Source organism: Palaemon carinicauda, chromosome 42 (genome assembly GCF_036898095.1).
Source record: "Palaemon carinicauda isolate YSFRI2023 chromosome 42, ASM3689809v2, whole genome shotgun sequence".
In the NCBI taxonomy this organism is placed as follows: Eukaryota; Metazoa; Arthropoda; class Malacostraca; order Decapoda; family Palaemonidae; genus Palaemon; species Palaemon carinicauda.
The window spans coordinates 54,335,202-54,348,108 of record NC_090766.1 but is presented as its reverse complement, the minus strand read 5'-3'; the positions used below and the strand labels follow the sequence as shown (position 1 = coordinate 54,348,108).

At 36.2% G+C, this 12,907-nt stretch overlaps 1 protein-coding gene across 1 annotated transcript in view; it reads right to left on the bottom strand.

The window, feature by feature from the left end:
- Positions 1-2,360: 2,360 nt before the first annotated feature.
- LOC137632985 (STE20-like serine/threonine-protein kinase) overlaps positions 2,361-12,907 on the bottom strand; it is an 87,629-nt gene continuing 77,082 nt past the window's right edge. The window contains 1 exon segment of the mRNA XM_068365135.1: positions 2,361-8,208. Coding sequence (XP_068221236.1) covers positions 8,074-8,208 — 135 coding nt within the window. The 3' untranslated portion in view covers positions 2,361-8,073.

Sequence of the window (12,907 nt, the reverse complement as noted above, 5' to 3'; positions counted from 1 at the left end):
ACCTGGGGTGAACATGGCCACTGCAAGATTAAGAAGGGGGAAGGAGAAGCCTTCTGCATGCAGTAGCATTTTCTCTGCAGTCAGAAAGCTGAAGGGATCATGCGGGATGATCTCCCCACTCTCAAGGAGTTCTTCCTTGCAGAGACCTGTATCCACCTTGTCTAGTGTTCCAGAGGCCAGGATTGACCAGGGGAGCTTTACGCACACGACAAAGTTGGTTGATGGTGGCTTTCCTCCCCTTGGGAGAAGAGCATGGTGTCACCTAGGCCATTGACCCAGCAGATGCATTTCAATATCTGTAAGAAAGTCAAATCGAACTCTCCTCAACCTGGTGCATGAGGGGTGCCATCAGATTCTTCAGAATCATGGTCATCCCTATCCATTACCCTACCCTGCCAGTCTCTCGAAGGTTGAAGTACGAGGTCTAGTGTCTGCCAAAGCACTAGACCTGGTCTTCAAAATGGCTTTCAGGTCCTTCCTGTGAGGGTGGCACCCTAAGAGAAAGGTGAGATGACTAGGTAGAAATTACCTCTCCTTGCCATCTTCAGAAGGGTCTGTCAATGGTTTGGGTCTATCTTAGTCCATAGCGGACTGTCGATCTGCTTAATGCTTCTTCTGCCTCAGAGGGGAGGAAGTTGTTAACAGAGTATATCTTCCTGGGTAATCAAGAACCCTGATGAATTTGAGGTCGATGGTCGCTATGAGAGGGGGAGGAGCTATCTTGTTGCCCTCAGTTGTGCAATCTAGGGTTGTCAAGCCTAATTGGCACGATGTCCAAATCCTTAAAACAAGACATGGCTTGTTGAGACACCTGGTTTTAGTCCTCTTTGGTGAAGGATCACTAAAGAGATCTTCCTGGGTGTTGTCATATATGTTGTCAGCACGTCTGGTTGAAGCATGTGTGTGTGTCATCTGGTTGAGGCATGAATTGGTGAGGTGCATATGGTTGAGGTTCATTGTCTAGGATTTTCTGACTCTGGAAGAAGAGGGGTGGAGCAAAGGTTGTCTTGCAACCTTGTGAGCACGTACCGGAGAGCTAGAGTGCGCAGGAGGAGGAGACCTCCAATACAAGTGATGATCAGGTGTACATTTGTCCATATGTTCCAGGCTCAGGCTGCTTCAAAGAGGAAGGGTGTTCAGACAAAGGCACTTGCCCTCGTTTGCAGTCCTTCGAATGGGGGTAATCTAAGGCGAGACATTGGAGGAAGCATGCTCAGGAGAGATGTTTAATTCGGTGGTCTCAAGCATTGGTCCAGAGACAAAGGCGAATAATGTTGGGGACATAAGGCCAATGAGGAACTCTCTCCTCTGAGCTCTCGAGGAAGAGCCGATGACTTCTCCTGCAGGTGCAACATTCTTCTAAGTAGTCCTTAATGCAATCTCCAGTACCAGCTACTTCTTAGGAAGACCTCAAGTCCCACAGAGAGCCACAACAGTCTTAAGGCATTGCCAATCCGAAAACAGACAGGGTTGCCCCAAAGTTAAAGGGTCACCACTCTACCCAACTGGCCTCTTGACTTATTCAACTTTGAGGAAGACCCTGAAAGTGAAGAATCTCTTTTGGGCTTCTTCCTCCTCCTGCCATAGGGGGAAGCTTGTTCTGTCTGCAGGAATGTCCTCTGCGGGCAGAGCACAAAAAGTGAGAATCCATCTCCCGAGAGCTTAAGGTGTCGCGGTCATGTCTAAAACCTACAGACAATTCTGCACGCATCCTCACAGATCCAAAGTTGCTAAAATGCTGGAAATAGAAAGAAAAATTAAGACTGCCAATACTCCAGCCAGTGGGAACATTTGCCATCACCAACGGCTCATTTGCTATCACCAACGGCTGCTATAAAAGTGACTACCCAGTGAGCAAGCAGAGGTGAGGCTTTACCCACTCCCAGTTAGTAACTACCGACAACTGTTTACATATAAATTTTAACTGCCATGTTTTCCAGCTTACCTCTCCTATGTAAAGAATGAAGGTTTGCTTTTATGCCAGAACGAACAAAATAATCTGGACGTTGTCTCATTACTTTACTAGGGTATACGTTTATTGAAAGGGAAGATATTAATAATTTTTTTATTTTTCGGGGCAACTGCCGATAAACAGCTTCCACAGAAGAAGTAATATGACATTCAGGGGAGGTTCACAGAAATAAAAGTATGAAAAATTAATAATACTTACATACTCTCAAGCATTAACTTACACAAATCAGTACAACATTTAGTGATCTTTACGGGACTTTAGCTTTGCTTTAGCCCACAGGCTAATGAAATGTTAACACCAGGAAGACCTCAGTTACTGATTCCTTTGCAAAATGCCTCTGATCAATAGTACAGTGGAAAGAGAATGAAGGATTATGTACACAAAATAATAGAGTAATAAAGCAATTTATTATTTCTATACACTGTTGGTCAACAAGTATATATTTAAAGATACCTTACACAAATCTTTACAGGTCTAGTCCAAAAATTGGACAATTAACATGTATACTGTAGTAACCACATTGCTCGATGGCTTCTACGGCTAAAACTCGTCTTAGAGACCCTATCAGTCAACATCAGAGATTGAAGCAAATAAAATGTCATACAAGAGTTAGGAAGTATAAAACTATGTTAACCCATTATTGCATGGTCTGACTCGTATAGACTGGAATACATACAGAACTTAAGATATCATTTCACAACTTCAAAGGCTATAAACTTTTGCACCATCACTGTGCCTTTTTTACAGTACGAACCATAAAAAGAAAGAGGTCAAAGAATTTCTGCTAAGTACAATACTGAATGACTACATTAAACAAAGCCGTGTAACGTAGTCATTATAATACAGCAATTCAAACAAGACGTTTCAACATAGGAGCATTTACAACGTTTCACATAAACATCACAAAAATATTAAAGAACAATTTTTCAAAGTAGTGCAACAATGAATAAGAAGAATAAGTTTATGAAAAGCTTGTTACAATTCCAATAAAATGAATTAAATTCCAACAATTATGACAGCTGTACCAACATACATTAAAGATGTTTTATCAACATACATCAAACACTGTTAAACCTCCAAAACTTGTTAGTATTACAGTAATGATAAAGTTTGATGAACACTTAAATATACACCTAAATATCTTTATTGTCAATGCCTGAATATATTCACACTTAACTGGAAGTTATGATCCACAAGAGGCATATCATATCTTTTTAAACTGATGTAGTGTGTACCCTTTACCATTCTCTCTCTTCTATATAAGTTTATATATATATATACACTCATACAATACATATACACAACCACACTTTATTTATATATATATATACAGTCAATCCCTATTATTTGCTGGTATGGTTATTCTCTGGGTCACCCCACAAAAAATTTATGGATATGAATTTAATCAAATATTTCAATCAACTTTTTTTCTAATATGTACGGAACCCAGTACTGTTCAGAACTGAATAAGAAGGAATTTTATATAACAAGGAATAACAAATTCATAATAGTACTTATAAATTTAATTAAAATATTCAGATACTGAATTATGGATCTAAGAAATATATAGTACTGAATTTTTTATCAGGTAAAACTGGGGATTGAAGTTGGAATGCATTCTGGTAAAAATCTATGGCAAACTTTGGGTTTGATTGTTTATAGATATACTGTACACATACATGTTTCCTCTTGTCATCTTACTGGGGGAAGATACTTTTCAAGTGTAGGGAAAATAAGGTGACCCAAAAGGATAGAAAAATATAAATAGTATGTGAAATTAGTCACTATGAATATAATTCTGCCAGCATGAAGTTTATAGTATGAGTGTTAGTATCTCTACTTCCACCTGAGAAATCTGTTAATTGACTAAACTCTTCCATCATTCACCTTAATGTTCCTGTGACCTTTTTAAAATTTTCCTTCAAAAGCTAAATCCTGCCTTCCGACAATAATAGTGTTCTAAAACGCAAGCTCTCAAAGAGTGATCCCTTTAACTTTAAGCAAAAGAACCATAAGCCTCAAGACTCTGAAATATCTACTCTTACCTAAAGTTTCATTTTTCTATGAATGATCAAATTCTCTTAATACTAAACGTCCCCTACGAGTTCTTACTCTTTACGGAGTTATTTGAAATACTAAACGTCCCCTACGAGTTCTTACTCTTTACGGAGTTATTTGAAACTATTTCTTTACATGTGCTACTTTTACATGTGAATGGGTTCACTGCATTGCTACAACTGTGTACCGTTACGTAATCTAAAATTAATTTTGCTGCTTTACTTGTTCTGTGGATACATCTTGGAATATACCTGGATATAACCCTTACCCCTTATTCATTCTTCACTATTTTCATCTATCCTTATTTACAACTTCAAACTTTAGCAAAATATTTCTCATGTCAAGAAATCTTAGAAGGAATTTGGCAGAGATGATATTTTCAATATTTTGACTACTTCCACCAATGAGCTTACCCTTATTCTCTTTAAACCCATTTTGAGTTATAGAGAGAATGATAGCTTTGAATCCATTAGCTCTTATGCCTGATATACTTGTGTTTCAACCCTTGGAATCTCTTTACTTTCACAAAACCTGGACTTATTCCCAATAATTACAAAAGATACAGTACTATGTTTTTGGCCACACCCATAAATCTCTTGCATGAACATCAGAAAGTATACTAGTTCTAAGTTGGCATTCTGTTGCATAGACCAATCTAATGTTTCTCCTTTAGGCAGATAATCTACTATATAATATCTTGTAAAGCATCTAATTTTAAGAGGCACGGAGAGTCAAATATAGTTTAAATAGATCAAGAATGTAACACAATGCACTATATCACACAAATCCCCAAGAATGGGAAAATGGAATACCAGGATTACCACAAAGCATAGACTAAATACTCCCTTACTCCAAGCTAGCTAACTTTCACTGGAAGTAACTGCTCCCCTTATGTCAAATTCATTCTCGCACTGTTAGGACCTCAAATAAATTTGTATAAATACCTTAGCCAAAGCAGTAACAACACACAGAACTGTCTCCTATGAAAAATTTATTTCTTTTAGATATAACACTGTACTTTATAAGCCAATTAATAGATCCACATTGATTTTGTGTGTAAACAAATGTACCCATGTTGCGAGCAAGAATATCACACACACAAAAAGGGGTGTTTTAAGTACATTACATGTATATACTTTACAGTATACACACATACAAAATGCACACAATTTATACACATGAGCTTCTTAAGCATATACATTCTATATAAAATAACTAATTTCAACTTTAACTGAGATGCAACGAATCTAAATGTTAAATGATTGTTTATTTTACCTGTTGGTATCTCTCATACCCTCGGAAACGTGTGTTTAGTTAATTTCTTTGCTAGCTTACCAAATGAGAACATGCATTGTAGTAAAAGTTACTGGTCATATTTAGGAGTTTCTAATTGTTGAGAACCAGTGGATTAAGCGTTTTTGTATTCTTGTTGGTTAATACAGAATGACAAAATACCACTTCAAGATATTTTCCCCAATTAAGTTTTGTAAAATTTTATAGAGGAAAACCAGATACCAGTACAAATTCATTTACAAATTATTAGAATTCCTATAAAATGTTACTTTTAAGACATTACAGCTTTATCAACAATTCCAATAAAAATGAAAAAAAAAAATTTTGAGACAGGTTCCAAGTTTGCTTTTGGTCATAGGCACTACACACTCAATTTAAGAAACTACTACATATATTCCCAAATCTGTACTAGAACATAAACATTGCCTTCCATAAACAATGCATGTCTTCACTTAACTGATATATACTTTAAACTACTATCATAAAGGTTTCTTCAAAAGCAAAATTGCCCATGATAGGGTAGAATAGTAAAGTATTACAGTATAAAGGAAGCCATATATACCCTATCTTGTCACATGCACAGGTACATTGTTGGTTTACCGATTTTCTTTTTTTCCTTGCTCTTTTATTTAGGGTTTGCACTACGGTTTTATGTTTTCTTCCGTCACAGTCCGATGATTCTTCATGTCCAAGTAGAAATTTACCCAAATCAAGTCTTGTCTTGCCCATTTCTTCAATTGTCAGCATTTTCTAAATCTTTGGTTTCATATTTGTTGGTAGTTCAGTTATGCTCCCTACAGTCATTCTCCACTTTCTTAAAATTCACTGTAAACAGCAATATGATACTACCTACAATATTAATTTACCTGCATACCATGCGTACATATTTGAACAAATATGAAAGCAAGTCACTCCCAGACTAAGGCAGATTCAGCATTAAATTCATAACTGCCCTGGGCAGCAATTGTAATTTTAAAACTTATGCTTTCTATGAACAAGCAAATATCCTTGAGTAATAATACCTCAGCAGCAAAAACAGATGGTGGCACTCATATCACAGCCAGGGCAAAAAATAATTCTTCAATACTGGAATATAAACGTGTAGGTAGATGTGTATAATTCATTAAATGTATATGAAAGCATACACATGTACATATATTCATATGGATACAGGTAAGAAAAAAAAATGAGAATACAGTACAAAACATAGGACATTACCTAGACCTGTTTTAGCCCACAATATCACATTTTTGGAAGTAAATTTTATTTTGTGTAATATAACTTTAGTTAAAAGAAAAAAAACAAGAACTAGCCTAGAGCCATTATTAAGATAAAAGACAATACAATATTATTTATTGCATCTTCTAAACAGCCATGGACTTTAATTGCACATTGTTTGTGCCCTGCAATTTTATGCAATACAGTATTTGCACTGAGAAAAAAACTGATAATACACGCAAATGTATGTACCTGAAACTACTCTATTAATAACATTTGAAATTACTGTAATATGAGAATCTCACGTTACATTGTGCTAATTGATTTAAGTCATCTTTAAATGAGAAACCAGAGCATTTACTGCATACCACATTCATTACAAGTCAAATAATTCAAACATTATAATTCACACTTTCTCAAACATTCATTGGAATTTTGCTCCTTCCCTTTGTTTTACCTTTTCCAAAATAGAACTAAATGTTATTCCTGCTCATTTAAAAATCAAGAGCACATCCATACATTGAGTAAATTTTAAACGCAGCTTTTTTCCCTTCTCAAAACTTCCCTTAAACCCCTTATATGCCCCACTTGAGAACAAGTTACTCATTGAAACTTACTCTGCATGCCAAATCAATCTAGCAATTGCTAATAGCTATGTGACATGAATGCCATAGTAAAACAATATGGGGGAAAACAACATACTTTAATTTTCAGAAAATGGAATCAAGGCAATGATGAGTTATGATGATATTCTACAGAAAACGCTATGTTTGATCTATGAATTGAGACAAAAATTCAGGATAAATTAATATCTTGTCAGGTGGTGTGCAGTAGATACAGATCAAGTGATGGGGGGGAAACACTGAAAATATCAAAGTCATGAATGAACTCTGAGAAATCTCTCTCTATTCTGTAAGACACGGTTCGCTATCGATACTTAACAGATAAGGTTTGTGCTTCTTTTTTTGGAGTATTTAATAAACAATAAATAAGTTTCAAAGAAAAATATATTGACAAATACCAATGAGGTTGTCATACATTACAAGAACTAAGCATATTATATATGCAAACTGGAACTGGGCGACTGTCAAAAAAGCACAAATGAGTTTTATATAGTTTCTATAAATTCAATAAAAAGCTAAGCCAGCATTACTGAAGTTTCGGCCAACAAAATCCAGTTGTCACTTATTACCAACTAAACCAGAGCATGGTCAAATAATCACTAAAATGACTGTAGTATATCTAACTTTCCCATGAATAGTTCCTGGCAGTCCTTTCAAGGAGTCTTCTTACTACTACTCCTCTATTCTAATGTAAAGGAAAATTGTATATGTTTGCATGGGAGTGAGTCACAAAAAATATTTTGACAACCATAATGGTACTAAAGACCCTTTCCTAGATACCATTAACCCATGTAAAAGAAAAGAAAATAGTCAACAAACCTGAACACATAATTATGACTACTTTCTTGCAGAAGTTCAAAATAATGACTGGATACTATTAGCATATCTTGCATCAAGAAATCAACCATTCTACGAAGCATTAGAACGGGCCAAGCTAGATGTGGACTGAGAAGGGGTCATGTTTGAATCTGCACCACGGCATAAGTAGGCTCCATAAAACTGCTCCTGTTCATTGAGTTGTTTTTCAAATTCTTCCTCTAGTTTCTGAAAGCAAAAAAATGAAGCGTTAGTTACACTGAATATGAAAAAAAATTATAAAAATATATGCATTGAACCAGTCATAGCTGAGGTGGTGTTTCTAGAAGTTCCAGTTTGTTTCAAATTATCATCATCAAAATCGTATAAAGATGAAACAGTTTCAAAGCCCAACATTGATTCAATTTATAGTCACTTCTAGAAAGGCAAATGTAAGGACATTACATGATTGATATAAACAAGTTATTAAAGAATTTTATGCATTTCAATAAGTCCAAAGTCATATTGCAAAACAAAATTTCATAGGAGGAAATCTCATTATCTCTAGAAAGGCACAGGCATTTAAGATAGTGTTGTCAGAATTGTAGATGATGTCCCTAATGACTGCTTTCATAGAAAAAGTTTTTAATAAGGAAACCATGAACTTGCCAATCAAAATTCATGGAACAACCTCAAATGGTCAAACAAACAAACTTCAATTAATTGAATATCCAAAGGAATAGAAAAGTATAAGGGGTATACCTTCAAGCATGCTAATTAAGACTCAGAAGGGCCATAATCCAGACACTATAGCAAAGCTCAAAGCTTGAGAACCATGATTAAAAGGTCCCCAACCAGTGTGATATGCAACAAGATGTGGCGCTTATATTGATCAAGCAGCCACAAAAATGGTTGTAGATGTTTAAACTCAAACCTAACCTGATTCTGAAGCAGAGCATTTGTTCCTTAAGCAGAAAGCACATGAGGACTACCAACTTTTTCATAAGTTGATGACCATGTAAAGCAAAATGATAAAATACTAATGCAAAAAAGGGACTTCATATTCAAAAACTAGTTAAAACTATAGATGACTTGCCCAAACTAATGCACAAGTTGGAATAAGTTCTTAATTGTGCACCAACCTACTAGGTATTATCAATCATCTCCAGTTTTAATTGTTAGGGTGGGAGTCCTGATGAATTAATTTTATCAGGTTATAAAACCTTAGCATAATTAACAATACCAAACCTGTGAAAGAATGGTAGAAAATATAAGGGGACTCATGCAAGAATAGGATGCCTATTTTGGAAAATGTTAGTAGAGCACTTTCTTTGCTATATAAAATATTGAAATATATCAATAGAGTGCAGACTCTACCTGACTTATAACCTAGTTATAGCATATGACCTACTCACAGTTTTTTAAAGTAATCAGCAGCAGAGACTTGTTGTCGGTGTTTTATTATTTTTTTTACTGAATTTTGACCTATCTTGTCTGATGTTCCACAGGGTAGTACTGTATTCTGGGACCTTTGCTGTTTTTAGTCTTTACTAGTGACATGATTGATGGCCTAGAAAATAAGATAGTACAGTATGCAAATGAGACAACTAATAGTAGTTATTGCTCCCTCTGTATGAGAAGCGAAGTTGCGGCTAGGTGGTGTATGCAACGGTCTTCCAGCATAGCTGAGATTATAAATTAGCTGATCTTGTACCATGCTAACACTCCATAATTGGCTTTGCAAAACTAACACTGTACTTAACAATTCTGTATGATCTTGGACTTCAAGCACTACATTTTGTGGCAACTGAGAATATCATTAGATACAGCAAGATTCCGATCATTAACGCTATTATTTCAGTATTAAGACAGTTGATAACTTTGATGTCAACAGCTAACTGGGACCTTTACCTTTTTGACAAAATGGCTTAAAAATATTGGTTCCTGTTTCCATCAATGTTAGTTATAGATTTTGCCCAACAGATGACATGGTGTGAGGTCACTACTAATTACTTATTCCGGTAAGATATACTTTTTATGGAAATAAAATTGGTACTGCACTCTCAAGTATTGTACGATCCTCTCTGCAAACTTTCAGTATGCATATTCTACAAAATTGCCAAATTACAATGCCCAGTACCTGTGGTTTTCGTTATCTTTACTGTACTATTGGAAATTTTCCTTGGCAATAATAGTGAGGGTGGTCATTAGGTTAAAAAGCTATAAATATACTATTTCAAAGTACCATGCACCATTAAATTATTTTTTCTGTATTAAAGCAATTTATGTATATATACATAAATAAATATTTGATATGGGTATTAAATTGATTAGAAGCTTGCTTTGCCAGTAATACTCCTTTTAGGCTTGTTCCATCACACGCTAACGCATATTATATTATGAAGCCATGCTCACGTCTGTAATTTTTACTAAAACTCTCAAAGAATTGCAAGTATCTATTTTTCTTTTACAAACAAACCTTCACTTACATATAGATCACATTCATGGTCCTCAAATATACCAGTGGCTGTTTTTTTTATATTCATCCAGAAGAGTGAGATGAGCAAATACACATCAATTCTCAAGTATCATTCAATGACTTGCTTCACTTCGATTAGGTGGCCAAACATAGAATTCTTGAAAATAACACCTATGGCCGTAAGCTCAGTTAGGGTACCACAGCCCAAGATTGTTTCACCTGAACTGACAGTGGGAGAGCAAGTGTCTACTGTGATACCTGGTACTTCCTCAAAGATTACCATTACATGGTCAGAGAATCTGGTCTGCATAAGAACTTCCAAATCGAGGATAAAAATCCCTTAAATCTTTTCATTCGTATTGTGTACTATTGCTTCCACCATGGCTGTACATGCCAAGGTATAAAGGACTCATCGAAAAGTCTGCCACTGCTTACCCTTTTCTTAAGTGAAAACATCTGAAGATGCATGGACTTAAGGTCAGGTAAGACACCAGGCAGGCAAGGTTGTCATGAGCTTGCATTGTCCTGGGCTCTGGAATTCTAATCTTTTGACTTCTGTTTCCTCTCTATAATTGGATGATGAAAACATAATAAATCACCTTTGAGGAAGACACCATACAACTACAGATTCGTGGTCTTTGACTGTTTGACTGACAATCATCGTGGAACAGGAGGAGCTCTTGGCAAACTCAATTTAACCAGGGTTCTGGAAGCAGTAGCTAGGAAAACAGCAAGCATCCAGTCCAAGGTTGCAGGAACCTCAAAAATTCTCTGCAGTGCAGAGCACAGTTCTCTCTATGATACCAAAAGTACTGTCTGGTACTGATATTAGGAAGGAGTGTTCAGCAGTAACATGATTGTATGACATATCTTTTTTACCAAAATACTGTATAGTAATTAATCCTTAACTGCTGTTGTAAAAATGGAGAGGCCAAAAATGAAGATTTCAAGGAAGACAGAGAAGCAAGACACGTTTACAGCAGCAGCACTTGATAGTCTGGCTTATCTTACACAACGTTCTCTACAATAGAAGCGACCGTTGGCCAGGCGACCAGTCAGAGCATGTTTGCACTAGCATTTCCAGAATACCTCAATTTCAAGACACTGTCTAGTATGAAAGTGACCAGTCATGACATCCTGCTCCCAAGATCAGGATGGTTTAAATGACCAAGGCATGCCCAAAATAACTTGTGTAGGTCTCTCTAAAAGGTCATTAATCAGCATGGCTGTTGCATTTTCTGAAGATCAAACTGCTCTACTCACAGGCTACAACCTTTCCTGACAGATATACATCACAATCATCATTACTGTATGTACAGCAGCAAAGTTTTGGTGATAGCTTCGGAATATCCAACATTTGACATCTGCAATAGTTTTGCTTCTCAAGACATGTGCATACACGGCAGACCAGCTCTAAGTCAAGGCTCATTAAGTTACCACTGCTATGATTACAGCCTTCAACCTTCATTGTACAAGAGCATTTCTAAGACACAGACCCATCACATACAGTAGTACAAAACCAATAGTCAAAGCTGCTGATGATCACACTTTTCTGGTCATAACATGGGATATCTGATACAGGTCTTTTCATAGAATGAACTGGAATTTATTGTTCCAGCTATAAAGCAGGGAGACCATTCATTTGGGGTAAATTCTTGGAGATGGATCTGCATTGCATCACAACTCTGGTAACAGCTCTTTGGTTCACACTGCTCTAGTCATACCCTCTAACCTTCCATAGCAAGAGTTAACTTCTCAAGACTGGACCCACTTTTGACTGTATAATACTCCCATGAGATAATACTCCAACCATTGAGTAAACACTGGTGAATGTACAAACTATTCTGGCAACAGGTATCACTGTTCTAACCAGACCCAAATTTGTCATTTGAGGAAGGAGTTTAATACACCTTCCAGATACCAAACATCAAATTCTGGAGAGATTGTCACTCCTAAGCAGTTAGGCCAGGATGATGGGATGGGATGAGTCTGCCTAAACATCAAACGTATATTCTCATAACAATAAGGCATACTTGTTTATTATGCAAAGTCCAAAATAAGATGAAAATAAGAAAGGCAAAGAAAATTAAATGACAGAACAAGCCCAAGGACAGATGCACAAACACCAACTACACTCATTGCTCAGAACCCGATGAGATGTCCCCCCACGCCCGTAGTCACAGCTATCTTTGTGGTCAGTAGCAACTGGACAGTTTACTGACCATGAATGTAATCTAACTATAAGTAATGACTTTTTCAAATATACTTTCTTGTATATTGCTCAATTACTCAGGCCAGATCTACTAATCAGAATCAAAACTCATCTTACCCTTACAAGAATTCAAATCAAATTTATGCTTAAGCTTTTGATACTTTGAGAGGCCCAAAATGCCTACAAGAAATAAAATAAAACAGATAACCAAAAAACCCACAAACAATATTATACAAAACAACTAAAATCACCAAAAC